Genomic DNA, 27,307 nt, shown 5'->3' on the forward strand with positions numbered 1-27,307 from the left:
TCGTAAATCTAAGTGAGAGAAAGTGATAGAATTATATAAACAAAGAATAACATAAGAGAAGGTAACAGAAGGAAGGAACAAAGAATAACATAAGGAAAGACACTAAGAGAAAGTGATAGAAGGATTAAAACAAAGAAATAACATAATTTTAAGAGAAGGTGATTGTCCAAACCTCTGATTACGTAATGCGATTCAAAGGTTGGTGAATACATTACGAAACTGGCCTAGACTTTTAAGTATTCAATTTTATCTATGGATGCTGGCGAGGCCGATTGAGAGAATCTAATTAGTAAATCATCAAAATTTCCAAAATGTAGCCTAATATCGAGGGGCCTCAAGTTCTTGCGTGGAATTAAGCACGACCGTGCAGGTGTGTGATAGAGACATAGTCTATTCCCAGGGAGGGGGGGGGGGTGGGAGGGGGATACTCAGATTTGGTTTGGACGGGGGTGTGCCGCTCAAGCCTCGAAACCCCTATCCATTACAAGGGGTCACTGTGGAGCATTTTTCTCGAAAAAGACCCATTTTCACAGTTTTCGGGTGTTTGCATGGCAAATTTCGGACATTTTGAACAAACTTAAGACAGACCTATTGTAATAGTATTTTTTGTTAAAAGTGGGACCCATGTTTATGGATTTCATGTGAAAAAAGTGATTAGAGCGGCACACCTAGTATGTCCTAAAATGTTAGTACCCCCCCCCCCCCCCCGGAGTTGGAGGGAGCACATGCCCTCGATGCATCCTCACCCCACCTGTCATGCGTCCAGTTGTTTGGAATAAGGGGCAAGCATGTCAAGGTTGGGGTCGAAATGGGCAAAACCCCGCTTCGGACGTAAGAAAAAGACGTTGTAATTAAAGAGTCATGGAACCACAAAACAAATCGGACTCCCCGCCCTTATTGTAACAATTATTGTCCACCCCTGTGGTCCACAGAATGGAATTGATTTAGGCTTGGAAGTGACCCGATGTGCACTGTTTGCGTGTAAGACATATTTCCCCTTTTATTGATAAAACAGGGGGGGGGGGGTTCTGAAGTTATGCTGTATATTCACGTTGATGGGGTACTTTTGAAAAGAGCCGGTGCCTATATTGGCTTCATAATCTGCAGCTCGTTTATGTTTGAGGTCACCTCGAATGACCCCTATTATTTTTAGCTCAGCCTGTTCATGTACCATACCTATACCGCATGCATGCAGCTATATGCTGTTTGTGTACGTGAGTGCGACGGGCATGCAATTCGCAAGTTTGGCTACACAAAAAGTTGTTTTTGAATGGGACAGCCAAAATCGACCGCGAAGAAAACCCCACGTGAAATGACACACGGGGACCTCTGCGCATGTCCCTGTAAAGATCAAATTTAACCTAGATTTGGGAAGAAACGATCGCAAATCTGTTAGTTTGAGCTAGAAGAGAGAACAGAGAACTTACAGGATCAAAATGGGAGCTTATTTATCGGAACCGAACGTGGAGAAAATCTCGGATGACGGGAGTTGTGAGGAACTTTCATACGGAGCCTCTGCAATGCAGGGATGGCGAGTTGGCATGGAGGTCAGTATAAATATGAATGAAGGCGAAGGCGAAGACGTGCACTGCACCGACCGCGGTGCAAGTGCCACTGCAGTGCAGTGGTTCTTTTCCTCGAACTTCACTGGTTTAACAGTTTAACATAAATAAAGCTGCATGCCCATACTGCCAAAAATTATCCTTGTTTAATTCATACCAGTCAAGACTGGGGGAGCATGAGCAGTAAATAAGTGCTGTAAAAAAAAGGAGAATGAAAAGTGTTTCAATTCAATTGTCCTGAAGTGAATAGATCCTAGATTTTGAAATTTGAGTTTGAAACGGTGTGGTCATGTGCATGGAGATATCTAGTAGTAGGCCTAGGGTGTTTGAACGATTTTTCAATTTTCAATTTGGGATTGTTTTTCTCAATTTTTGTTTGATATTTGAATTAAAAATGTAATCAGAATAATACATTTCAAATAGGTCTAGGCTAGTCTAAGTCTCACCGATGTTTCTATCAAAAGATACAGCCCCTTCGAAACGCTGCAATATTCATAGCATTTTGATCAGAATCGACGAAAAAGACGGTACACGCAGAGTTATGTTGTTTTGCTAAATTCAGCCAAACGGCTGTATCGCGCAATATGCAAGGGTATGCATAGCGTACGCATGTTATGCGCAACTTGCAGCTTGAGCCACGTTGTCTCGGCGATATTGTCATTGACTATAACGTGTAATCACTTCCGGGTACTATTGTGCGAACGGCTATCCATACTTTCATTCACAATACGCGCAAATGTTACGCGATTTTACCATGGTTTGGACTGAGCGGAGCTCATGCCTCCCTAATTAGCTGATTCAAAAAATGTGGGAAGGGTATTTTCAAACCGAATGATCCCGTGGGGCTAGCGAGAAAAAAAAGCACCTGGATATTGAAGTAGACTTGGGAGCTACTTTATAGACACCATAACCAGACATGAAATACTCACTGGAAATGTATCAGGCAATCAGGCTTGACATCCTTAACTTCCAGTAAAGGTACGTCTGTTCGGTTGAGGTGTCGGTTGCATGAGAGAGAGAGTTCAGGTTGACTCTATTCCAGGGAAGCTTCCAATAGGAATAGCGCCCTCTAGTGGTGAGGGTGGCTATTGTAGACTGATATGCTCTGCTACACTCGTAGTCTGCTAATGCAGTCTGCTTCGTGCTTGTAGTCTATATCAAAAACTACTACATTCCCCCCCGTTTTAAAGAACTCATCCCAGGGAGAACCCAAACCCCTCAAAAAAAAAACTTGGGTACCACAATCAGTGGCTGAAACCCGCTAAGACCGGCTTTTGTAACAGCCAGGTCCATCAATCACAACATACAAAATTTAAACAAAACAATGTTGTCCTCCGGAAAAAAACTGTTTTCCTTTCCTTTCCTTGAACAAAACCCTCCTCCCCTTGCCAACTTCAAAGGGCAACCCCATTATACATCCCATTATAAAAACATCACGCCCTCAAAGGGCAATTTCATTATAAACACAATATAATAGAAAACATCATGCCGATCCCCTTTCTTTGTACTGAAAAAAACAAACAAGGGTGATCCAAACAGTATAGTTTTTTGTTTCTAAAAAAGGAAAATCGGAAGCAAACGAAATCAAAGGGTGACACGAGTGCCAGCAATGTGCAATTGATTTAAACCGATGTAGTTCAAATCAAATGGCCTCGATGAAACCATACCCAGTTTGCTAAATTTAAACAAATCATCAAAATATCCCAATAATCACAAACCGGGGTCACTAACCCCGACATCCCAGAGGGAATTGTTCAAGGAATACCCTGAAAGCCGAAAGAGAGGTCGCTTACCCCTACTTCCTAATGGGAGCTGGTCAAGGAATACCTTGATAGCTAGAAAATGTGGAGTATACATCAACACCCCACTTAAAACATTACAGGGGTCAGTCACATCGACACCCCTCTCAAATACTTGCAGGGGTCTATCACATTGACACCCAACTCAAAACATTGCAGGGATACATGTACTTATCGTCATCCCCCTTAAGTCACTTGAAGAACGAGGAAACCATGAACACAGGCATAAATATGGACCGTGCTAGATTTCTACAACAAGCAGCAGTGCTACATGTATACAGGGATAAGGACATGGAGCAGGAGGCTTACTTACAGCCAACTTTGACATGTCTATGGCAAAGTCCTTACTTTGCTATCCCAAGGAAAAGACTACTACAAGAAAGCTGCATGAGAAACTCTCCACAGAAAACTACCCTAATTACAAAAATGCCTGCCAAAAGGATGTATACTAAAACATAGAGTAAAACGCATACTCCAAATAAACTCATTCACCCCTTTGTCAAGATGATTACCGTAATGAATATGACCCGACATGATTAGCATGTAGGACAGGTTTCACTCCAACGGAGAGATCCACATACATGTAAGCATTTTGACAAATTATACTAATTCCACAAAACTAGGATTAAACTAATATACATCCATACATTCTGAAGTACATGAAGATCATATCTCCAGTATGCATGGACTAAGGGAATGTTTATGTGCTTTCATGTAGATAACTTAGAAGTGGACATGGTAGCCATAAGAAGATATTTTTGTCTTAATCCTCTTACTAGATCACCTAAATATCACAGGATTCCCAACTATCCTGGAAATCATGGAAAAATCCATACCATACCCCCACCATGTATAACAGATGGTACCAAGAACGATAAATTACTTTATCAGCTCGAAGATGAAATCACCCATAAGGTAATCCAGTATCCAAGAAGAAGTTTACACGGTGAGAGGGAATTACAGAACAGGAAAAAGCAACTACAGAATTAATATTGAGAAACTTGTCGTCATTAGCCTTTCCCTGAAATAGCAGGGAGGACCTCATCCATCCCTAACTCGTCAGACTTTACTACATCTGCTCCTCGACCAGGTACCTCTCGTCCGACCCTCGTCCGACCCACTGGGTCTTGGGCGGCAGGGTCTGTGAAATCCCTCGCGCCCCACCTAGAGCCTTGGCAATCTTCTCCAGGTTTTTCTCCAAACCGGATATCCGGATATCCAAACTGGTAGACAAACCAGATATCTGGCTATCCAAACTTTTCACCAAACCAGACATCCGGTTATCAAAGCTCTTCGCTAAATCGGATATTCGCTTATCCGATCGTCCCTCCAACTCTGACATCCGGGTCTCAAGTCTGGAAGGGGAAGGGGTGGAAGGAGTGCCCTGCGCCGGTCGCGGGGCAATGTCCACCCTTCGCACCTCGGGCCCTCTGACCTCGCCCGATTCGGTCGCCATCACTTTGGCCTGCCAGGTACGGCCGTACATGACCGTATGCGCGTGCTGGAACCAGCGGATTGCCTCCACTGCTTCCCCAACGTTAGAGAGGCGCTGATTAAGGGCATGACACCCAGCATCGCTGTCGATACAGCCCTGACATAAACGCAATACCAGTTGCCGTTGCACGTAAGTATCTGGGACCCCGGGAAATGCCCGGGATGCAAGCCGATGCAATTTGTCTGCCCATTCAGGCAAGGATTCCGTAAGACCCTGCTTAGCAGTGTTAAATTCAAGCAGGGTTGCCTCCGGAGGCTCCCGGTATCCAAACCGGCCCTCCAGCTGGCGTACTACCCCGAAATAACCCATATCGGGGTCCCGCTCCTGAATCCTATCGAAAAACTCGCTTGCCTGACCGTCCAGACACCAGCACAACTGGTTTAGGCGTTGTGGATAATCCCACTCGCAGGCATCCGCAAATGCGGAGAATTTTCGGAAGAACGCGCGCCAATTCCCACGCCCGTCAAATCCGATCGATTTGGGGAGTGGCTGATAAGAAGCCCTCCCTCGGTTGCGTCCCCAATCTCCCTCCCCTCTAGACAAAGACGGTCGGGGGAATGCATCGCCCATTTCCGGGGGCAGGGTTGGAAAAGTCCGGGCCGGCCCTGGTAGGGAAGTATCTTCCCCACCTTCATATCTCCACGAATTCGCGCGGGAAAACCCGCCTGACTCTCTCACCGGGGGAGGATAACTGTCATGGGGATAAACCTGTGCCCCAAGACTTCTTCCTCCGGATTCTCCGGATCCTCTCCCCCGGAGCGTGCTACTCCAAAAATCGCCCGTTTGGAATATTGCCCTAGATGGCATCCTGGGGGACTCTCCCCCATAATCCAAACGCGATCGGAAGTCAAACCAGCCTTGCAGATTACCTACATCCGCAAACATAGCAGAGGACTCCAACAGCTCAGGAGTAATCCCCCCATGCTTTTCCCGGAGTTCTAAAATACGCCCCGCTCGAACAGGACTTACCCCGGGCATGGCCAGCAACTCCTCAAACGTACAATTATTAATAGGGACCTTCTCCATATCCCCACAGTGCTAGGTTAAATCCTTCAACAATAGGACAAAACCTACAACAATAAAATAAATCCCAGAATATTAATTAAACTACCTAACAATTATTAATACCCATACAAGCACAGGTAAATAATTGGATAGAATACACTAGGATATTTTAGCACCAATAAAATATATCCCAGAAGATTAATTAAACTACCCAACAATTATTAATACCCATACAACCACAGGTAAATAATTGGATAGAACACACTAGGATATTTTAGCACAATTGCAATCACAATCAAAACAAAGGAAACACAGACCCCTACTGCCCTAGATCAATTCACCGAACCGATATAAAATATCGACAAGGAGCCTACTTCACTCAAGAATGAGCTATTACTCCCCCGCCTGAGAGGTTCGATGAAATAAAAAGAAGGAGCTACACCCCTCCTTGCGCCCTAACCAATACACCAGAGACAGGGTAAGATATACCCACCCCGGCACTGACTGTAATAAACCCAATGTCCTACTAAATTTAATCCCTAATACTAGTATTAAACTCTAAGTCTATAATTATTCTTATATTCTAAAACAGTTCCTAAATATGAGAAATAACAAATACTATAATTGTATCTGTATAATGCAATAGATGCCCTAATCCTCCAACACTACAACTGCCCCACCTCCGCACCGCCAAGACTCACGACTTCCCTGGGATAAAACTCCCAGAGCCAAGTCCTCACCCACGGTCACAAAAGTGTTATCTATTTATCTGGTATCTTCTGTTTCCCGGAAAACACCCCTACAACGGAGTTAAAACCGAACAGTCAACCAAGATAAACAAAACAATCAAAAGCAATTCCAGTTATAGATTCACCAGAACAACATCACAATTAATACAGATTCCAACCAAAGCAAGTTATGTAATAAAATACAAGTAACCTAACCTAGTTAGTAGAGGTCTAGAGTCTAGCCTCTAGGTTCTATTCAATTCGTGAAGGGAATTATAAATACAACTCCCTCCACCAACTAAACAAACAGACCAACAAATCTGAAATATTTGCCCTAAACTAACCTAAGGAGTAAGGATTGCTAAGAACTATTTAATAATTGGAAATTGTTTACACCCTACAATTTGATTAAGTTATTTTATATAATAATTAATAGAATCAACTTAACCAATCCTGCGAAGGAGACTAGAATCCCCTTCACAAGAGCAGGACTCCTGGGAGCAGCTAGCTAGCAGAACCCCCACGATATCCACTCAATCTATATTTATTCTCAATAAGCTTTACGCCTCTGAAAACAAATTAAACAAATCCAAAAAGCTTATGTTCCACAAATAATCACTAGCTTTATTTGTCTCCTATTCCCCCTTTATTTTTAATTATTTAATAATTGGCTAAAACACAGCCCCTGGCCCCTACCACCAAGCGGGTAGGTGGGCCTAGACGGAACTGCTGGTAACACGAGCACTCACACACGTATACAGCCAGTCCACGTATCAAAAAACAAACGAAGGAAAAGCCCGACAAAATCGGGATAAAGGAGAAAAAGCAATGATTAAAAGGCAAAAGCAACGGATTTCCTACCTTACGATCCACGAGAATCCCACCTCTCACAACTCCAAAAGTACTTGTAAGTTGAAGGAGTTTACGATTTTGCAGGAGCAAGACTTTTGTTTGTTGTTGACAGTCGAGTCAAAAAATAGATCGCAACGCTCACGCACCCAGATATCCTCCGCTGTTTCCGAGAAATCTCAAACTCTCGCACGTGTTCAGAAATTGAAACTTCTCAACACGTGAGCGAATGGGGACGTACTCCAGAGGATCTGGGTGGGCGAAATTCCGCCGCCCTGATTGGTCTATCCCCTCCAGCGAACGTGTGCGAATCTTGAATTCCATTCTCCTCAAGATTCACGCTCGCGGGGATATGAATGGAAAAACACAGCCTGGGGATATATATACAACCATCCCCCCTCGGTTATTCCTGGAATGTTTCCTACATTCCATCATCCATTGTTCTACAGATCACATTAATTCACGCCATTCAATAACAATGCTTCCATAAACATTCAACATGGCTGACCATCTCATCCTGTTTAAGCCAACAGGTTGATAATGATATACCATCATTCCATCACACCCAAAATACATAAAACAGGACATTCACCACACTAGTATTAAAACTAGCCACAAATAACATAACACATCCACTCCCGGGATATAAAACACCGTATTTCACTGCAGCCATCCGGCCATGGGCCTACCCAGCCCCCACCGAACCTGTCAGCCCTTCACGGCGCTCGCTCCCGTAAAGGCACAGAAAGTTTAAAATTCACCATTTTAAAACAAATGGTCGCCGGCCGGAACTACGGGCAGGCAACGCCCACCACCCCCAACCGGAAAATTTGTTTCCACTAGGAAACTAGCGAGCACAACCCCGCACAGCTCCAAAGCGCAACTCGGCAAATTTAGGTCCACGCCCCGTTTTGACAAAATAAATTGACAAAACAACACAACAAGTTACCCCAAAACGGTGCATTTCGAGGTCCTAAAAGTCCGTGACGCCAATGAAGTAGACTTGGGAGCTACTTTATAGACACCATAACCAGACATGAAATACTCACTGGAAATGTATCAGGCAATCAGGCTTGACATCCTTAACTTCCAGTAAAGGTACGTCTGTTCGGTTGAGGTGTCGGTTGCATGAGAGAGAGAGTTCAGGTTGACTCTATTCCAGGGAAGCTTCCAATAGGAATAGCGCCCTCTAGTGGTGAGGGTGGCTATTGTAGACTGATATGCTCTGCTACACTCGTAGTCTGCTAATGCAGTCTGCTTCGTGCTTGTAGTCTATATCAAAAACTACTACAATATTATCCTTACGTCTAGCCCCACTTAAGCCGCGGGGGCACGGCTCAGGAAAGTGGCAGATTTTGGAGCCAGGATGCAAACAACATTTCAATCGCTGTTTTGACCAAGATATTTTTAGAATTCTGGGGGTGGCCCCCTATGGGGAATATGGAGAAAAACCAGCTCTTTCCTATGACACCACATTTATTGAGTTTCATCTTCAGGATCACGAGTAATTAAGGTTTGAATTTCAATTTCTTTGTAAAATCATTGACCAGCTTTGCATGGTCGCGCAATGCACGTAGACCACGTAGGGATGCGTGCAATCTCAATGGGGAGCATTTAAGCACATAACATCGGGTGCGCGATCAGACTCCCAAATGATGTAGCTGGTCCTTAAAAATAAGGATTGTCCGCATTTTCATGGACAATCCCTATTTTCAATCCACGCATTAAAGATACGAAAAACGGATTCCGCGATGATGCTCCTTGAACGATAAATCCTCAGGAAGATGGACGACCTAATGGTAGATGGTTAACTGGGGGTATTATTTTATTACGCGTAGATTTCTAGAGTAAAAGGAGAGGGTAATCAGCCGTCAGCAGTTTTCGGCCGGTCTGTTGGATGCATGGAAAAAATCCCTTTAAAAAACATTGCACAACATGTCAGATTGGACCTCAGTCACCAGTGGAGTACCACAAGGGAGTGTACTCGGACCTCTTCTATTTGTCATCTACATAAACGACCTTCCTGACGAGATTGAGGCAGCAGTCAAAATCTTTACAGATGACACCAAACTGTATGGCAAAGCAATGTCTGAGGAAGACACCACCATGCAGAGAGACGTACAGAAACTTGAGGGATGGTCAGAGAAATGGCAGCTCCACTTCAATGCAAAGAAATGCAAGACCCTGCACCCAGGGGCAGGCAATCCACGGAGGGAATATGAGCTAGACAGTGTAAAGATCCCAGAAACCAAAGAAGAAAAGGACCTTGGAGTTGTCATTGGCGAGAAGCTCAGATTTCATCAACAATCTGCAATTGCTGCTAGAAAAGCAAATGGAGTACTAGCTCGCATACATGTACGTAGATCTTTCACTTGCAAGGACAGATCAACAATTCCACTCCCCTATAAAGGTCTTGTTCGTTCCATATTGGAATATAGTAATGTAATCTGGCACCCTCGCTTTGTGAAGGACGAAAAAATCATAGAGAAAGTACAAAAAAGAGCAACAAAAATGGTACCAGAGATAAAACACCAAAGCTACCATGAGAGACTTGAGAGTTTGAAGCTTCCCTCACTTAGCCACCACCGCCGCCAAGGAGACATGATTCAGGTGTTCAAGTTGATGCAGAACATTGACAGGTTGGACTCTACCCACTACCCAATTCTTCACATCTGCAATCAATTCAACAACGAGAGGGCATGCTTTCAAACTGACCAAACCCAGGTGCAACACCAAACTCAGGCAAGACTCATTTAGCCACAGGGTCCTCAACGACTGGAACTCCCTCCCTGAGTTGGTAGTATCTGCAACCTCGGTAACAGCTTTAAAGCCAGACTTGACGAACACTGGAAGAAGGAGCAATATCATTCACCCTTCTCCCAGTTGACACTCCAATCATGGCAATTTTTATATGACCCAGCAAGCAAGATACAGATGTAAAATGACTATGGTGCAAGACCTGGAAGCTGGGACATCCCCCCCCCCCTTGAAGTTAGACCTTGAAGCTTGGCAGCTGGAGACGGCTTTCTTCCAGAAGCTTTGGTATTCAAGGTATTCAAGGTATAACAGCATATCACACACAAACAACAACATGGCAGATAGGGCTGCGACGAGTAGTCGAGAGTATGATTTCTCGTACTCGAATATTCGGCCGCAAAAAACAAATTCCTTGTCACCTGGCACTGTCCAGGCTGACGCTTACCCGTGCCAGGGAGAGCGGCGGCCGCTGGCATGGTACCGTCGGTTAAAAATGTTTCCCAACTCGAGCACTGTCAAACTCACCGCTCAGAAACTGGGATCAAATGTCCGGATTTCTGTTTGGACTCGGAGGAAAGTGGATTATTCTGCCATCTTTGGTTTTTAAAACAGCATTGTTTACTGTTATTATTATTATTAAATCAACGCCTTCAACTGCAACTCGAAGTAAAATTGCATGTGTTTTCGGCGATAGAGTTGGGATACTGCTCCAGTGGTATGGTGGTGGCAAAAAAACAAAAAAAAATCCCCCAAAAATCCAAAAAATCAAAAAAAAATTAAATTTTTTAAAAAAAACATGGCATCTGAATATTCAAGTATTCGCTTTTAAAGGTAAAGACCAGTATTGGTAACGCCCCAATTTCAAAAAATGAAATGGAAGCTCTCATTACCAATCATGTGAAAGAATATGTTTTGACTAATACATGATGATAAAAAATTTGCCGGGAAACCGCCTACTAATTCATATATTTGGTAAATTTATTTCTCTCATGGTCGTGTGAGAGAGATAGGGTAGTCCCATATACATCTTTCTGTGTATAGTGCTTGTAACTTTACGAAGAATGGGCCAAATTTCTTATCATTTTGATGATTCCAGAACCTTGCAGATGCTAGATGCTAGATGATCAACCTTTTCTGATCGATTCCACAACGTTTCTTTCACAATGCAATCGCATGACCATTACTGGTCTTTACCTTTAAGCCTGGGAGTGTACTCGGGTACCTCATTACACTGTTGTGCACAGCCTTAGTAACATTCCACTTGGCTTTGAAGTTCCATGCTCCAAACCGCGCTTCCACTGCGGGGACTTTCGGAAGACAGGCACCAGTTTTACATTTATTACAAAATATTAAATTACCGGCAAAATTTCAGTGTACATGTAAATCAAAAACTTTATATGGGAATTGTATTGGGAATAGTGCATCAAACAAATTTTCAAATTTAGAACTCCGTCCTTTTTATAATTTGTGTGCCAAAGTTGGTAAAAGTAAAATTACATCCTGACAAAAACTCAATAGTTTAGGATTATGCAGTAATTTGTGCATGTTTTAATGTCCCATTATTTGATCCATGATTTACAATCTTCAATAACATTAAGTTTGCTTAAGTTTAAAAAAGGATGAAATTACACAAGTTTGTGTTCGCCTGTTCTACTCTTTACACATTCAACAATGGATGAGAAATCATTTAAAGGGACAGCGAACAGTTGCTGCGATACCATTTTTATGCCTCCGTTACGAAGTAGCCGGAGGCATTATGTTTTCGGGTTGTCCGTCCGTCCGTCCGTACGTCCGTACGTCCGTACGTCCGTCCGTCCGTACGTCCCGTTCTCGTGATCGCGTTATCTGAAGAACCGATTGACGGATTCCTGCCAAACTTTGGTCATGTATGTATCTTGCAGAGCCAATGAACTGATTAGATTTGGGGGTCACGAGGTCAAAGGTCAAAGGTCACAGGGCTCATTATGTATGCAAAAACAGCTCGTGATCGCGTTATCTGAAGAACCGATTGATGGATTCCTGCCAAACTTTGGTCATGTATGTATCTTGCAGAGCCAATGAACTGATTAGATTTTGGGGTCACAAGGTCAAAGGTCAAAGGTCACAGGGCTCATTATGTATGCAAAAACAGCTCGTGATCGCGTTATCTCAAGAACCGATTGATGGATTCCTGCCAAACTTAGGTCATGTATGTTACTTGCAGAGCTGATGAACTGATTAGATTTTGGGGTCATGAGGTCAAGGTCAAAGGTCATGCGGCTCATTATGTATGCAAAAATAGCTTGTGATCGCATTATCATTAGAACAGATTGATGGATTCCTGCCAAACTTAGATCATGTATGTATCTTGCAGAGCCAATGAACTGAGTAGATTCTTGGGTCATGAGGTCAAAGGTCAAAGGTCATGGGCTCATTATGTATGCAAAAATAGCTTGTGAATGCATTCTCATTAGAACTGACAGATGGATTACTATTTAACTCGGGACATCTTGCGGAGCCAATGAACTGAGTAGATGTTAGGGTCATGAGGTCAAAGATCAAAGGGTCATATATGTATATGAGAAATTGCTTGTAATCACGATATTCTGAGAACCTGTTAATGGATTACAATTGAACTTGAATTTGAAAAATTTCTTCTGTTTTGGTTTGTAAATTGCTCTATGACGGAGGCATCATTTCGACTGCGCGCAGTCGAAGTTCCATCTAGTCTGATGTAGGAATTCTAAATCCTGATATTGCCCTTAGGTATAGGGCTTAGGTACAAGGCTAGGGTGCCACATGGGAATAAGGAAGGGGCGGTGAAGCCCAGGCGGAAGTTGCAGCCAGGGGAAGGGGCACAGAGTTTATGGAAGAAATGATTATCATTAAAAGAGAAGGTTGAGTTCTGGGAAGAGGTGAAAAATAATATGTGAGCGTTAATCATTGTTATTATGCAAGTGTGGAAGAACATCAGATATAACATGCCCCCCGAAAAGCATGGCTCTTCAAATGCCTTCATATTCTAAATATGGCATGTAACATCGTAAAAATCAGGACGGATTTTAATGCCAAATGGTACTTTTGGAGTCACCGAGGCCCATAGTTTTTAACCAGTACCTCGAATAGAAGGCATGGTATATTCGTTTTATATCCTGCTTCAAAAATTTATTTAAAAAAAATTGAAATTTAAAAAAATCCTATTTTTGGGAAAAAATTAAAATTTAGAATTTTAAAAATGTCAAATTTTATCAAAACAAAATTTAAAATATTTCTTATTTATGAAATTAAGATTTGAAGAAAAAAAAGATTCAAAAAAAAAAAATCACATTTTGTTTTCAACTCCCAAATAGTACTCTCATAGACCGTATTTGCCGGCGTAAAGGCCGCAGTATTTTTGGAAGAGAAAATATCAAAAAGTCGGGGTGCGGCCTTTACAGCGAAACAGAAAAAAAAGGAAAAAAAAAGGAAAAACCAGCACGAATTTGTACATATGGGACTAGATCGTTCATTTCCACACATCTTGCCGACAATTTTATCTTGCTTTGTTGACATGAAGACGAAAATAAACTTCCATAAACAACATCTGCCGATAGATTTTGATCTAAGTTCGTGCCAATGCATTGCAAATGTAAAAGAAGGGCCCATTTATCGGAGCTGCCGTGAAGTCGCTATTTTCATTCCATTTCAATGACTACATCACAGAAAACTGCAGTGTATGGTATCAGTGCGTGATGGCCGAGCGGTTTAAGGCGGTGATTTTAGTCACATCAGCATTTGTACGCAAGAGATCGAATTCCGACTTTGGCAAAAGATTTTTTTTTTTTTTAATGTAAAAATCGGGGGTGCGGCCTATACGGCGCTGCGGCCTTATCGCCGGCAAATACGGTAGTACTTTTTCAGAGAAACCTTTAAAAAAATGAAATATTTCTGGTCACGGGACAAGCTCTCAACCAATCAAAAGCCAATACATTTTTTATGCATGATATAAAAGCTCCTATTTGAAACTTCGACTTCAGTGGATATACACATTTTTTGTTTAAAGTTGTGGGCGCTTAAAAGGGAAACGAGACTTGAAAGACATAATCAATACAATCATACATGTACTGTACATTTCTGTATATATGTATATGTATACATGTGCATTATGATGGATCAGCTTGATAATGTTTATTCATGTGTACAGTACATTGTTATTGTATGTAGTGAAATTGTGAAAGAAACTGAAAGATACATACATGCACACCTGTACAAGTTTACAACGGATGACAATTCTAATGAAAACATGTTTGAAAATCGGCCTTTGTCTGTCTCTGAATTTGATTTTGATGGCAAATCTTCTTCCTCTCCCCAATAGAATATATAACATTTATAGTGTATTTATTGCAATTTCATAACAGTCTCCCTTTTTTTCTCTCTTACTCCTGTCAATTTTTTCTTTTCTTTCTGCTTTCAATTTATCTGTTTTCTTTCTCATTCATTTTCTGCCACTTTTGTGTACACCTGTACTTCTCGTGCTTTTTCCTCTTTTCCTTTTCTGTCAATTCTCTTAATCATTCTCTCTCTCCATTGTTTCTCCTTTGCCTTACTATTTTATCCACTCTGTTTTTCACACTCTATCTCCTTCCCTCTCTCTGCCTGTCTTTCTATCTCTTTCCTTCCTGCCTATCCTACGTGTCTTTCTCTTTCCTACCACTGACATGTATCTCCATCCTCTTCTACCTCTCTCACTTTCTCTACTTCTTTAATCCTCCCCTCATTCCATTTCCCTTTATTACCTTCTTGTATTCTGAACTTGCCTCCCCCCCCCCATTCCATCTTTCTTTCACAACTTCCCCTCACTCTTTCCTCCCTCTCCCCCTCTATCTCTCTCCCTCTCTCTCCCTCCCCCCCCCCCCCTCTCTCTCTATCCCTCTATATCTCTATATACATGTATCTCTCTATCTCTCTCTCTTTCTCTCCATCTATCCGTCTATCTTTCTTTCTCTCTCTTTCCTCCTATCTCTCTCTCTCTCTCTCTCCCTCTCTCTCTCTCTCTCCCTCTCTATCTCTCTCTCTCTCCATCTCTCCCTCTCTCTCTCTCTCTCTCTCTGTGTTCCTTTCTGCTATTACAGGACTCTCACAACTGCATCACCAAGCTCACAGAAGACACATCACTGTTTGCAGTCTATGATGGCCATGGAGGTATGTAATATGTGAACATCTTTGTTTAATACAGTGTGCTGACATTTACTCTGGTGGCATTTGCTCTGGGCTGCTTTCCTATAATAAATAATAATAATAGTTTGTCCTTATATAGCGCATTTCAGGACCGCAGGCCCTCTCAATGCGCTTTACAGATATAAAAGATGCAGGATTATGGTTACGCAGAGATGCCAACCAGTACAATTAAATCATATTTAGTACGATAATAAGAGTGAAATACAATCTTAAACTATAATTTTTTATCTTTTTTTTTCAACACCAACAACAACAACAACAACATTTAAAAAAAATAGTTGTTTTTTGTTTTTTGTTTTTTTGTTAACCCATAAAAACATGTACAAGTAATCCCCCGCAAACCCAACAAAAACCTAGCTTTACAATTTTCTCATTAAAGTTTAATGAAAGAGCAAACATTTTTCTGAAATTTTACTGGCCCAGGGCCGACGGGCCAGTGGTAGTGTCGAGTTTTCGTGAAAATCTGATTTTTCTCTCCAAAATCTGATATATTTTTTTTAGGATACACACACTATGACATGACTGACTCAAGAAAGCGGACAAAATATACAGTTCCTCTGGTAGACAAAGGAACATCCCTTCACTGCTATTATGTAAAAATGTGTAGAACAGGTGTCACATGCATATTCACCTTTTTACATAATAGCAGTGAAGGGATGTTCCTTTGTCTACCTGAGGAACTGTATATTTTGTCCGCTTTCTTTGTCTGTCATGTTCATAGTGACAGTCTGTTTTTTCGAGTCAATCTCTGGGTTAGGCCATTATTCTGTCAAAGATGTAGGATATTAAAGATGCAGGGTTGCCATTTGGTAGTATGTAAGGGTTACGGTTGTGGTTAGGATGAGATACATTTCCTTGTGTATGTATCGATTCACTTACGCATTCGGTTAGTGTATGCTATCGACTACTGAAGCGTCATGGTGTAGTGGTTCTGACTCTCGTCTTTCAATCATAAGGTCGCGGTTCAAATCCCACTCCGTGATGTTGATTTCCTTCAGCAAGAAATTTATCCACATCGTGCTGCACTCTACCCAGGTGAAGTAAATGGGGACCTGTTAGGAATTTATTTCTTGGCTTTGGTGTGACTAAACAGACACCAAACACTTTGTCCCTAACATGAAGTGTTCAAACTATCATGTGTAGGCCATGAATTCTGCTGGGGAAAAAATTTTTTAAAAATTTCATAACACTTCTTAACATTCAGAAACTTCTTTGTTCTTGACGGAAGAAACACTGCACAAGCACATTACAGTACATTTACTCCTTGGCAAAACAAAACAAATATATTAAAGTCATATCAAGATAGATTTTTTAGACTGATCAGTTCACTCTACTGCATTTGCTGGCATTCAAGATTAAAGGTAATACAAAGTTTTGGTATGGGGTCATGAATTTGGTTCAAATTAACATATTGGAAGCATATGTGATCCTACAATATTCAGTGATCGTTGTCGCGGTTGAAATCGAGTCTACAGGTGATAAAATTGTAAATAATAAACTTGTTATGTTGTATAGCACCCTCTCAAGGTCAATATATTAATTTAGCTATAAAACAATGTTATTTGTCTAAAATCGACCGATTTACTATTACCGTTTGGACTATATATATATATCACAACTGCATATTCTGAGACTTTCATTGTTGCAGCTACCATCGTATGGCTGAGGCGCTATTTGAAATTTATCAAAATTTAATGGGAGCACCAGTAAATTTTTATATTCAATTTTTCTCGAAAGCAGAAGCGTTTTAGGGGCTAAATTTTCTAGTGCTTGTAAATAATACATCCATAGGGGCATCCAAATATACCCAAATTGTAAAGAATCACTATCAAGCCAGTTTTCAAAATCTACCAAAACTTTGTAATACCTTTAAAATTAGGTTATGAAAGCTATCAGATTTTTGTTGTGTGTCTTTTCTTTTGTGGAATTGCACACGAATAGTCTTCTAATACACTTCAAGGCTGTTGCCAACCCAACAAATTTCTTTGTGTTGTTCACAACAAAGAATGTGCATGTTAATGAAGGCATGTAGGCCTCTTGCCAAAGTCCAGTACCTAATTAATTACTGAGGGAAATCCCCTAATCAAGGGAAATGTGATACGGGGTCATTCTTTGATTAATTGAGCTCTATATCAAGGCAACAAGGTATAAGTACTTTGGTTTATGGGGGCAAAGAATTATGTAGATACAGGTACCTCAAGAATCGAATTACCATTATGTTACATGTTCTCTCTCTCTCTCTCTCTCTCTCTACTTCTCTCTTTCTCTGTCTCTTTCTCCCTCCCTTTCTTCCCCCTCTCTCTCTTTCCCTTTCCCCCTCCTTCTCTCCCTCTCTTGCTCCCCTCTCTCTATATATCTCTGTCTCCCTTCCTCCCAACCCTCTCTCTACTTCTTTCTTTTCTGTCTCTTTCTCTCTCTCTCTACTTTTCTCTCTCTCTCTCTCTCTCTCTCTCTACTTCTCTCTTTCTCTTTCTCCCTCTCTCTCTCTTTCCCTCTCTGCTGTGTTACGACTTTGGATACTTTGATAACTTCAAACTTTATCCATTGGTTCTCTTCCCTCTCCATTCACTCCTTCCTTTGCAAGCAATGTTCTTCAAGCATAAATACCTGTATCTTTTTTACCATTAATTTACTTAGTACATTTACTTTTATTGACTTAATGGGAGCTGTGTAGTATAAAGTATATTGGTGAAGGCTCACAACTCTCACACAAGAGAATCCAGGTTCATTCCTTGCTTGCGATTGTTTGTCCTTATATATTTTTTCCCTATATTTGTCCCTGTTGACGAAGGTGTATTAAATGGATACTTTTTAATGCTGATTGCAGCGCCTTCAAGATGAACAGTTTTCATATTTGTTAAGGCTAGCTTGGGTGTATATGACCATATATGAGGACGTGTCGTGGTCGAGTGGATACATGTAATGTATGTTACCGGACTGTTGATCACAAGGTCCGCGGTTCAAGTCCCGCCATGGCACTAATGTCCTTTGGCAAGACATTAATCTACATTTGCTACACTCGACCCAGATGAGGTAAATGGGTACCTGGCAGGACTTTATTCCTTGAATTGCTAGAGCGCCGTAATGGCAGCTAGGCTAAAGCCGGGGTAATAATATGTAAATAGAATTGTCTAGATAGACGGTGCTATATACATGTAAATGCCTATTCATCATCAATAGTGATCTGTCAGTTTATGACGGGTTCACTTCAGTGATCCAATCAACATTCTATATTAAGTGTTTCTCCAAGTTCCTCGGTCTTGAGCCATCCGTTTCAGGGTTTCATACCCTGTTGCCTTTACGAGGTCTTCCCCTCTTCTTCTCTCCACGAATACGACCATCTATGACTCTGAGCATCAAGCCCTCATCATGGTGCATAATGTGTCCAAGCTATTTCTTCTGTCTCTCTCTAATTGTTTAGTATCAACTTTGCAGGTGCTGAGGTCGCAGTGTACACAGCTCAACAGTTTCCAAAGTTACTCACAAACCTAAAATCCTTCAAGGACGGTGACATTGATGCTGCGTTTGAAGAAGCCTTCATGACCTTTGATGCATCTCTCAAACAGAAAGCAATCATAGAGAAGCTCAGGAGGATAGCAGGCATGGAAGAGGGAGAAGAGAAAGAAGGTATGTTATCAGGGGGTTTTTTCACAAAGACTAAAATCGACTTTAAAGGTAAAGACCAGTTTTGGAAACGCCCCCTCTCAAAAAAAATGAAATGGAAGCTCTTATTACCAATCATGTGAAAGAATATGTTTTGACTAATACGTGATCATACAAATTTTGCAGAGAAACCGCCTGCTAATTGATATATTTGGTAAATTATTATATCTATTTGGACCTGATACATATAACGCACGTGTCCCACACGTGTCGCGTAGTCCCATATACATCTTTCTGTGTACAGTGCTTGTAACTTTACCAAGACCAAATTTCTTATCATTTTGATGATTCCAGAACCTTGCAGTACACACCAATACTAATATGCTAGATGATCAACCTTTTTTGATTGATTCCACAGCGTTTCTTTAACGATGCAATCGCATGACCATAACTGGTCTTTATCTTTAAGTTGGACTTCACTATGGCAGGCCATGATTCATGCCACTGTTTGCTCTGACCGTTTTCTGGCATCGGTCTCTAAAGGGACGTACAAATCATGGTCACAAATCTACAGAATGTTGATAATTCATTATTGAAGGAAAAAATATTATCTAAAGGTCATTATATGGTGAGAGCAAACAGTGGCATTAATAGCCTGCCATATATTCAAGTCCAACTTAAAGTCGATCTTAGTCTTTGTGAAACACTCCCCATGACTACTACCCTTCAACACATGCCCTAACAGAGAAGAGTGGTTATATTGTTAAATATGTGGATATCAAATAATTGCAGTTATTGATATTATACAACATCTGACATGGTTCATAAATGTATATTTCGTAATCCCTGTTGAAAGAAATCAGAAGGCTCCGTCCTAAAATGAGTTTTGTTTGATCCAGATTGATCACCAGTCCTCCAAATCGGTCGCAAACTTTTAAACTCCTACGTTATAGTGCGGTTGAGTTGAATTAACCACTACTGCTCTTTAAAGGTAATACAAAGTTTTGGTATGGGGTCATGAATTTGGTTCAAATGAACATATGGAAGCATATGCGATCCTACAATATTCAGTGGTCGTCGTCGCGGTTAAAATCGAGTATAGAAATATGAAATTGTAAATAATAAACTCTTTATGTTGTACATGTACATGTATAGCTCCCTCTCAAGGTCAAGATATTTTTTAAGCTGTAAAACAATGTTTCTTGACTACAACCAACCGATTTCCTATTCCTGACTAGAAATTATATATCACGACTACATACTGTATTCTGAGATTTTCATGCAGATACCATTGTACGGCCCTAGGCGCTATTTGAAATTTATCAAAATTTACGGGGAGCACCGGTAAATTTTTAGATTCAATTTTTCTCAAAAGCAGAAATGTTTTAGGGGCTAAATTTTCTAGTGCTTATAATACATCCACAGGGGCATCAGAATCACGAACCACCCAATTTCAAAATTTTCCAAAACTTTGTATTACCTTTAACCCATAGACAACTGAATTCTCTTAATCCCATAGGCTTAATAAAGGGACACCAGGTTCCTGTAGACAACGGGTTAATTGATCGCAACTCATCTGAGATTCAGACACAACTCTTTGTGAAACTGGGGCTCCTCTGGAACTCACCCTGCCATGCCCCAACAAGGTGGACTGTTGATCATGGTCTAGGGGGTGTTTCACAAAGATCCTTAGTTGAACTTAACTCAAAGTTGGACTTAAATAATATGGAGAGCCATTTGTAGCCTTATAATAAAATATATTCAAATGCAAAAATTTGAGCATTTTAGACTTTTCATAAATTCCACATCAAGAACATGAATTCTCCCATGATAATAGAAAATATTAATGATTTGAATCAACATTTTATGCCTTTTAAAGTAACTTTTACAAAATATTTTCAAGGATGTTAATGGCTTTCCATAATTGTTAAGTCCAACTTAGAGATATGTTCAACTTAGGATCTATGTGAAACACTACCCTGATTGTCGATTTTTATTTTTTTATTTGATTTGATGCATTCCAGAGGATGGGGAGACGGAGACACTCCTTGAAGAGGCGGAGCTTCCTTTGGAACAACTGGTCGCCCGCTACTGCTCCCAGCCGTCCAAGAACAAACGAGCCATGATCAAGCAGGCCCACGGGGCCGACCTCCTCTCCCCCATGATCCAGAAGAAACAACCCAGGTTCCCCCTCACAGCTGTGAATGGATCGCTCCAAGACGGGGATGGGCCTGTGCCAAACAAGACTGTTCCATTCGACGAGGAGGGGGATATTGTTGCCAAAGGAAAGAGGGATGAGGATGAGAATGTGGACAGTGTTAATGGCCCCGATGGGGATAAAAGAAGGGAAGGGGAGAATGGCACGGACAGTGATGATGATGATGTTGATGAGGAAGGGGGCGAGGTCAAGGTCAAGGAGGAGGTAGCGGAGATGGGGCAAGGAGATGGGGCATCAGAGAAGACGGAGGGGTCGGTGAAAACACAAGTCAAAGATGAAGCAGGAACGTCTGCAAACTCAGGGAGCCATAACGGCAATGTACAGCACAGCGATACCAAAGAATCAGGTGAGAGTACTTTAAAGTGAGGGTTGAGTTCTGGGTAGAGAAGAAAAATAATTTGTGAGCGTTATCATTGTATTTTGCAAGTATTATGTATTATGGAAGAACATCAGAGAAAAAATGTTCCCTGAAAAACATGGCTTTTCAAATGCCTTAATATTCTAAATATGGCATGTAACATCCCATATACATCTTTCTGTGTACAGTGCTTGTAACTGTACCAAGAATTGGGCAAATTTCTTATCATTTTGATGGTTCCCGAACCTTGCAGTACACACCAATACTCATATGCTAGATGATCAACCTTTTCTGATCGATTCCACGACGTTTCTTTCACAATGCAATCGCATGAACAGAACTCAACTTTATCTTTAAAGCCAGGTACAAATTACGGGATCCTCCTGCGTTCTCATTTTTGTTGAAAGAGCGGTTTTATTTGATATGGAAATCTAAACAACCACTGACCTACCATTGAGGCTCTATATAATGATGAGAATAATAACAACCAGAATTTTAGTCTGAATACAAGCTGAATCAGCTTCAAATCGTAGACAATGGCACTACTGGTCTGACATCGGTAAGATTTTGAGCTGATTTAGCCAAAGAAGCATGTTAAATGGCGACTGGCTGGAACGCTCCCCAGGAAGTGGAAAATGTGCACTCATTGTGTGCGGGTTAGCCTGAATCCGATGACCGGGGTAATAATATATCTGTACAGCGCTTAGGCACATCGTTGGATCGATGTATGGAGCGCTTTATAAAAACAAATTATTATTATTATTATTATTATGAAATCCCTTGAAAATTAGATTTCATTATCATATGACTATTCAGATGCTAATGTTTCAATGTCCATATGAAATGCCAAATATTGCAAATTTTCTTAAAATCAGATCTCGGTCACATCGTGTAGTGCGCAATGTGCTTGACAAAATTCTTTGTTCGGCTGAGAGTAAATTTGTCATAGATATTTAGCATTTGCTACTGATAACTGGGGGTGTTTTACAAATATCCTAAGTCGAACTTAACTCTAAGTTGGACTTAAACATGATAGAGAGCCATTTGTAGCCTTTAAATAAAATATATTCAAAAGCGAAAATTCCACATCAAGAACATTGTTACGAATATGCAAATGAGATGGTGATCAACATGCTAATTCCAAGATGTGGCTCGAGTTGAGAGCAATAAACGGATCAAAGGTAACCAAATCATCTTGATTGTTCTTTATTTATCGAAATAATTCTGAGTTGTGGAAGGGCCAATATGAGTAGATTGCCCCGACCCAACAGATTGGGGGCTTGTCTCAAGAGCTAGATATAGTAACATATGCTGTTTTGTTACTTTTCCGATCCGAAACGCGTATTGTTTGGAGTTTACCTTTTGTCCCATTCATGGGTTTTGGTGTGGTTCTCGCACACATTTAATGTCTGGAATGTCTGTGCTGTAGTCATGGTAGTGTAGCGTCCATAATGGGGTTAAGCCTACACAGTTTGACTTTGTTTTGTACTGCATGATAGCTCGAGTCTTGTCGATGTAGTCTCATTGGTATGAAATTCACTGCACATCTGCTGCGGTTGTCCGGTATTCTGGTCCTGGTTTTGCTTGTTCTTGCATGGCAGTCGTTGAAGGAGTTAGTCGGATTGACTTTTAACTTTGCCTCGGCTTCGTTTCTACTTCTAGGGTAATGGCCTAGATTAGTTGTTTGCATGCAATCTAGTTTGCTACACATCTGATGTAGTGTGGGACTGTGGGTACTGGACTTTCTGGAAATTATTCCATGTTTCATGTGTGTTTGTGTGATATGAAGACTAGATCTAGATCTATACGTGTAAATGTAAGAGTTGATGGAATCTAACAAAAATTGATTTGAGTTGTGGAGGTGGAGTCTCAATATAACCCTCTGCTGCATGGCTACATGTATATCAATTTCACAGAATTGGTGATAGTTTGATGCTTGATCAAGTTGTTTTGCTTAGTCGGTTGGTCAATTTTTGTTGTTTGATCTGTTTGACTATACTCTGTGTTGATTCACATTCAACATTTTTGTTGGTTTTTCCTTCCAGTCGTCAGGACGATTGGCCTACTTTGTGAGACTTGTGTAACTTGCACAGACTAGATCTATACAATGGCTGACTTTGATATTGAAAAGTTTTTGAGTCAGGACTTGACCATTGGCCGGTTACGTCAGCTACGAAAGGTTGATTTAACAGCTGTAGGAACAAAGCTATTGGTAAATCTAACTGGTCACAAAAGCAAGTCAGAAATAGTTGATGCAATTACAGCCCATGCAGGACTGAGCGCTGCGACGGCCGTGGCACAAGCGGATGCGCCTACATTTAATGATAATGGTGGTACTAATAACCAAGATAAAGCTACCACTGACAAGGTTGACCTTGATTTAGCTAAGATTGAGCTAGAGGAGAGAAGAGATAGAATAAAGGCTGCTGAGCATGAGAGAGAAATGGAACGAAAGAGGTTGGAATTTGAAATGATGCGTCATCATGAAATGACTTCTCATGGTAGTCAGTCTGGTGAGAGAGACAAGAGGTCGATAGAAGCTGGGTTCTCTGCTAGGGTTAAGCTTGTTCCTAGATATGATGAAAGTGAGTTAGACTCATTCTTTCTTATGTTTGAGAGGGTTGCCAAGAGAATGGAGTGGCCGGAAGATGAATGGGCATTGCTCATCCAACAAGTGATTTCTGGTAAAGCTCAGTCGGTTGTGTCTGCACTGAGTTATGAGCAGGCATTTGATTATTGGACAATGAAGGATGCTATTCTTCATTCATTTGAGTTGATTCCAGAAGCCTACCGTCAGAGGTTTCGCAATCTCAGGAGAGAAACTGGAGAGACTTGTGTAGAGTTTGCTTGGAAAAAAGAAGTTTCCTTCGATCAGTGGATCAGATCTTTGAAAATAGATGCCACATATGATTCTCTTAGAGAGATTATGCTCATTGATGAGCTTAAAAGATGTATGTCTCAAGAGGTTAGGACATATGTCAATGATAATGTAGTTAGTGATGTGAGAAAGGCTGCCATGTTGGCAGATGGGTACGAATTGACACATAAAGGGAGTAGTTCACCACTTACTAGGCGTAGGAATCAATCTAGGTCACCTACGACTCAGAGGAAGTCAGGTAACACCGGCACTAATCAGAGTAGTGGTTTTGGAACTGAAGGCAGACTTCTCTGTGCCTACTGTAAGAAAGAGGGCCACCTTAAGACGCAATGTCCAAGACTAAAAGTAAAAGAAAAAAATCTTGAACAAGAAATTACACAGCCTAGTGGCTTTGTGCGCATAGCAGCAGTCGACATGCAAAAACGTGTAATGAATGATCACAATGAAACAAAAAGAAGTGATCAAGTAAGAGATATTGGACATGATGAGGAGATTGATGAAGGATTTCTAGATTTTGTTTCTTATGGCACAGTTAGGTTCAGTGTTGATGATAAGGAGTTGCCTATCACGATTTTAAGGGATAGTGGTTCTATGAAGACTCTGCTTATTGCTGATGCGTCGTCCTTGGACGCAGAGAATTTCACAGGCAAGAAAGTTTTGATTCAAGATGTGAATGATGGCTTCAAACCGGTTCCATTATATAACATCGAGCTTAGCAGTGGATTAGTTTCTGGACCAGTGACTGTTGGCATTGTGCCTAAGTTGCCTATGAGGGGAATTTCAATGTTGCTCGGCAATGATTTAGCCGGAGGTAAGGTGTTCCCATCACCCGTTGTGTGTGACATTCCTGAGGTGAGTTCAGAGACAGAGGAATTGGAAACTGATATTCCTGGTATTTTTCCTTCATGTGTAGTTACTAGAGCCCAGGCTATGAAAAAGAAAGAAGAAGTAGATGACAATGATGGTGACGTCAATTTGGGTGACACCTTTTCCAGAACGTTGGAGGAGGGTCAAAATGACCAGAGTCATGCTAAGACTATCTTCAGTCAGCCTGCCTTGATTGAGGTTCAGAAAGCAGCAGAGGACTTGAAGAAGTTGAATGATGTTGCTCTACCAGCAGGAGAAGCTAAAAAGGTGTCACAGTGCTACTCCACAAAATGTGATGTACTGATGTCAAAACCAGTACTGGATGCTCCAAACTTCCAGAAGCCTTATCAGCTTGCCACTGACGCCAGTGATGTAGGAGTTGGTGCTGTCCTCCTACAGATGGAAGACATGGGTTTCCTGAAACCCATGAGCTACTTTTCCAAGAAGCTCAACCCCCACCAGCGAAGACATTCTACTATAGAGAAGGAGTGCCTTGGTCTCGTCTTGCCAGTCCAGCACTTCGATGTGTACCTTAGCAACTCTTCAGAGGTGACTGTATCCACAGATCATAATCCATTGACGTTTTTTGAGCGCTTCAGAAACGAAAACCAGAGACTGTTTCGTCGGAGCCCGTTTCTCTAGCCTTATGGACTGAAAGTGACTCATTTCAAAGGAAAGGACAATATAATCGCAAACACGCTTTCTAGAGCTTAAGCAAGCCTACTGAACATTTGACAAATTGTGAAGAAATTAGAACTTTAATATTTTGTTTTTATTCTTTATAAGGAAGCTACACGCGATTTATGGCTTTGTACTTTGTACATGTATTTTGATCAGACAATTTAATAATTTTGAACAGTGATATGAATGATCATGTAGGAACATTTCACCTATTTACAGGGAGACGCCAGTATGGACAGGGGACTATATTCTGTGGAAAATGTGCACCACATGTCATTGTTTTACCTGTGCCTGCATGTATACTGATATCATGTCTTTTTTTTTGGAGTGTGTTTTTACCTTATTCAGAAAAGTTTTCTTTTGATCAAAAGAGAACAGTTATTATTCATACCCAGCACTGTTAAGTATGCTATGTAAAGTTTGAGGTATTTATCATTTCATAAGAACAACAGCTGTTATCTTATCAATTTTACAGGTGTAAAACAAATTGAAAGCAAAACAAAAGTGTAGCATCACAAATTACATAATGTTGTTATGCAGTTTTCAAAGAGTATTGACTGCCAGTATTGCAAATGTAGGCTATGTGTTTGTGATTTAATTGATAAGTCGTGCTTATTTGTTTATATTTAAACAACTTTCAATTAATAGCTTGCAGCAGTAACTTAACAGATTATGTTTTTCATGTATGTGTACAAGAAATATGTATGTACCCTTATTCTTACATTTAATGTCAGAAATATTTCAAATCTAGCTGTGCACAGTTATGTGGATCATTATAACATATTGCTTCTGTTCACCGACATAATTAATGAGACACTGCATTCCGACATAGTAATGAGGTGTCGTCATAGAAACGCGTCATGTGACTACGTTGTACGCGTTCATTATATGAATATGCAATCATTTGTTATTGTAGTTGTGCGCATTTAGGATATCGGCGCCTTCGCTGAATATTCAGTGTTTCATTTATCGCGCACGCTTATTACGCTCGTGTATTCATGTATTCATATATTCATTATGTGTGATGTGTAGAGACGTGTTTCGGCCACCACAGTTTGTGGTTCTTTATAAAATACAGGCATTGTGTCTGATTAATGTCCTGATATTTACTTCCAGGATTCAGGAAGAAAACATACATGTATAATGTTATCTATCGAATTTGTTTTCATTTTCTGCAGTTTGTGTTTTGTTTTTGAACGTTGAAATGAAAGGACTAATCGGTCTGTCTTCGATATTAGAAAAATGATGTTCATGCCAGCTTGTTATACCTTTTGTGTGGTTAATTTCTCGCCTTTAAATCTTACTATTGTT

At 40.9% G+C, this 27,307-nt stretch overlaps 1 protein-coding gene across 2 annotated transcripts in view; it reads left to right on the top strand.

The window, feature by feature from the left end:
* The first annotated feature begins 1,172 nt into the window (after nt 1–1,172).
* The window catches only part of LOC588560 (protein phosphatase 1G), a 35,393-nt gene continuing 9,258 nt past the window's right edge, over nt 1,173–27,307 (top strand). Inside the window, exons 1-4 of one of the 2 annotated variants that reach the window (XM_030982865.1) lie at nt 1,173–1,547; nt 15,286–15,355; nt 18,827–19,018; nt 21,019–21,558. In XM_030982865.1, coding sequence (XP_030838725.1) covers nt 1,437–1,547; nt 15,286–15,355; nt 18,827–19,018; nt 21,019–21,558 — 913 coding nt within the window. In that variant the 5' untranslated portion in view covers nt 1,173–1,436. The remainder of the gene's footprint in view (nt 1,548–15,285; nt 15,356–18,826; nt 19,019–21,018; nt 21,559–27,307) is intronic. The other variant, XM_030982866.1, reaches the window with a different exon arrangement.

The sequence above is a fragment of the Strongylocentrotus purpuratus genome, unplaced genomic scaffold, assembly GCF_000002235.5.
Source record: "Strongylocentrotus purpuratus isolate Spur 01 unplaced genomic scaffold, Spur_5.0 spur5_scaffold_13, whole genome shotgun sequence".
Lineage (NCBI taxonomy): Eukaryota > Metazoa > Echinodermata > Echinoidea > Camarodonta > Strongylocentrotidae > Strongylocentrotus > Strongylocentrotus purpuratus.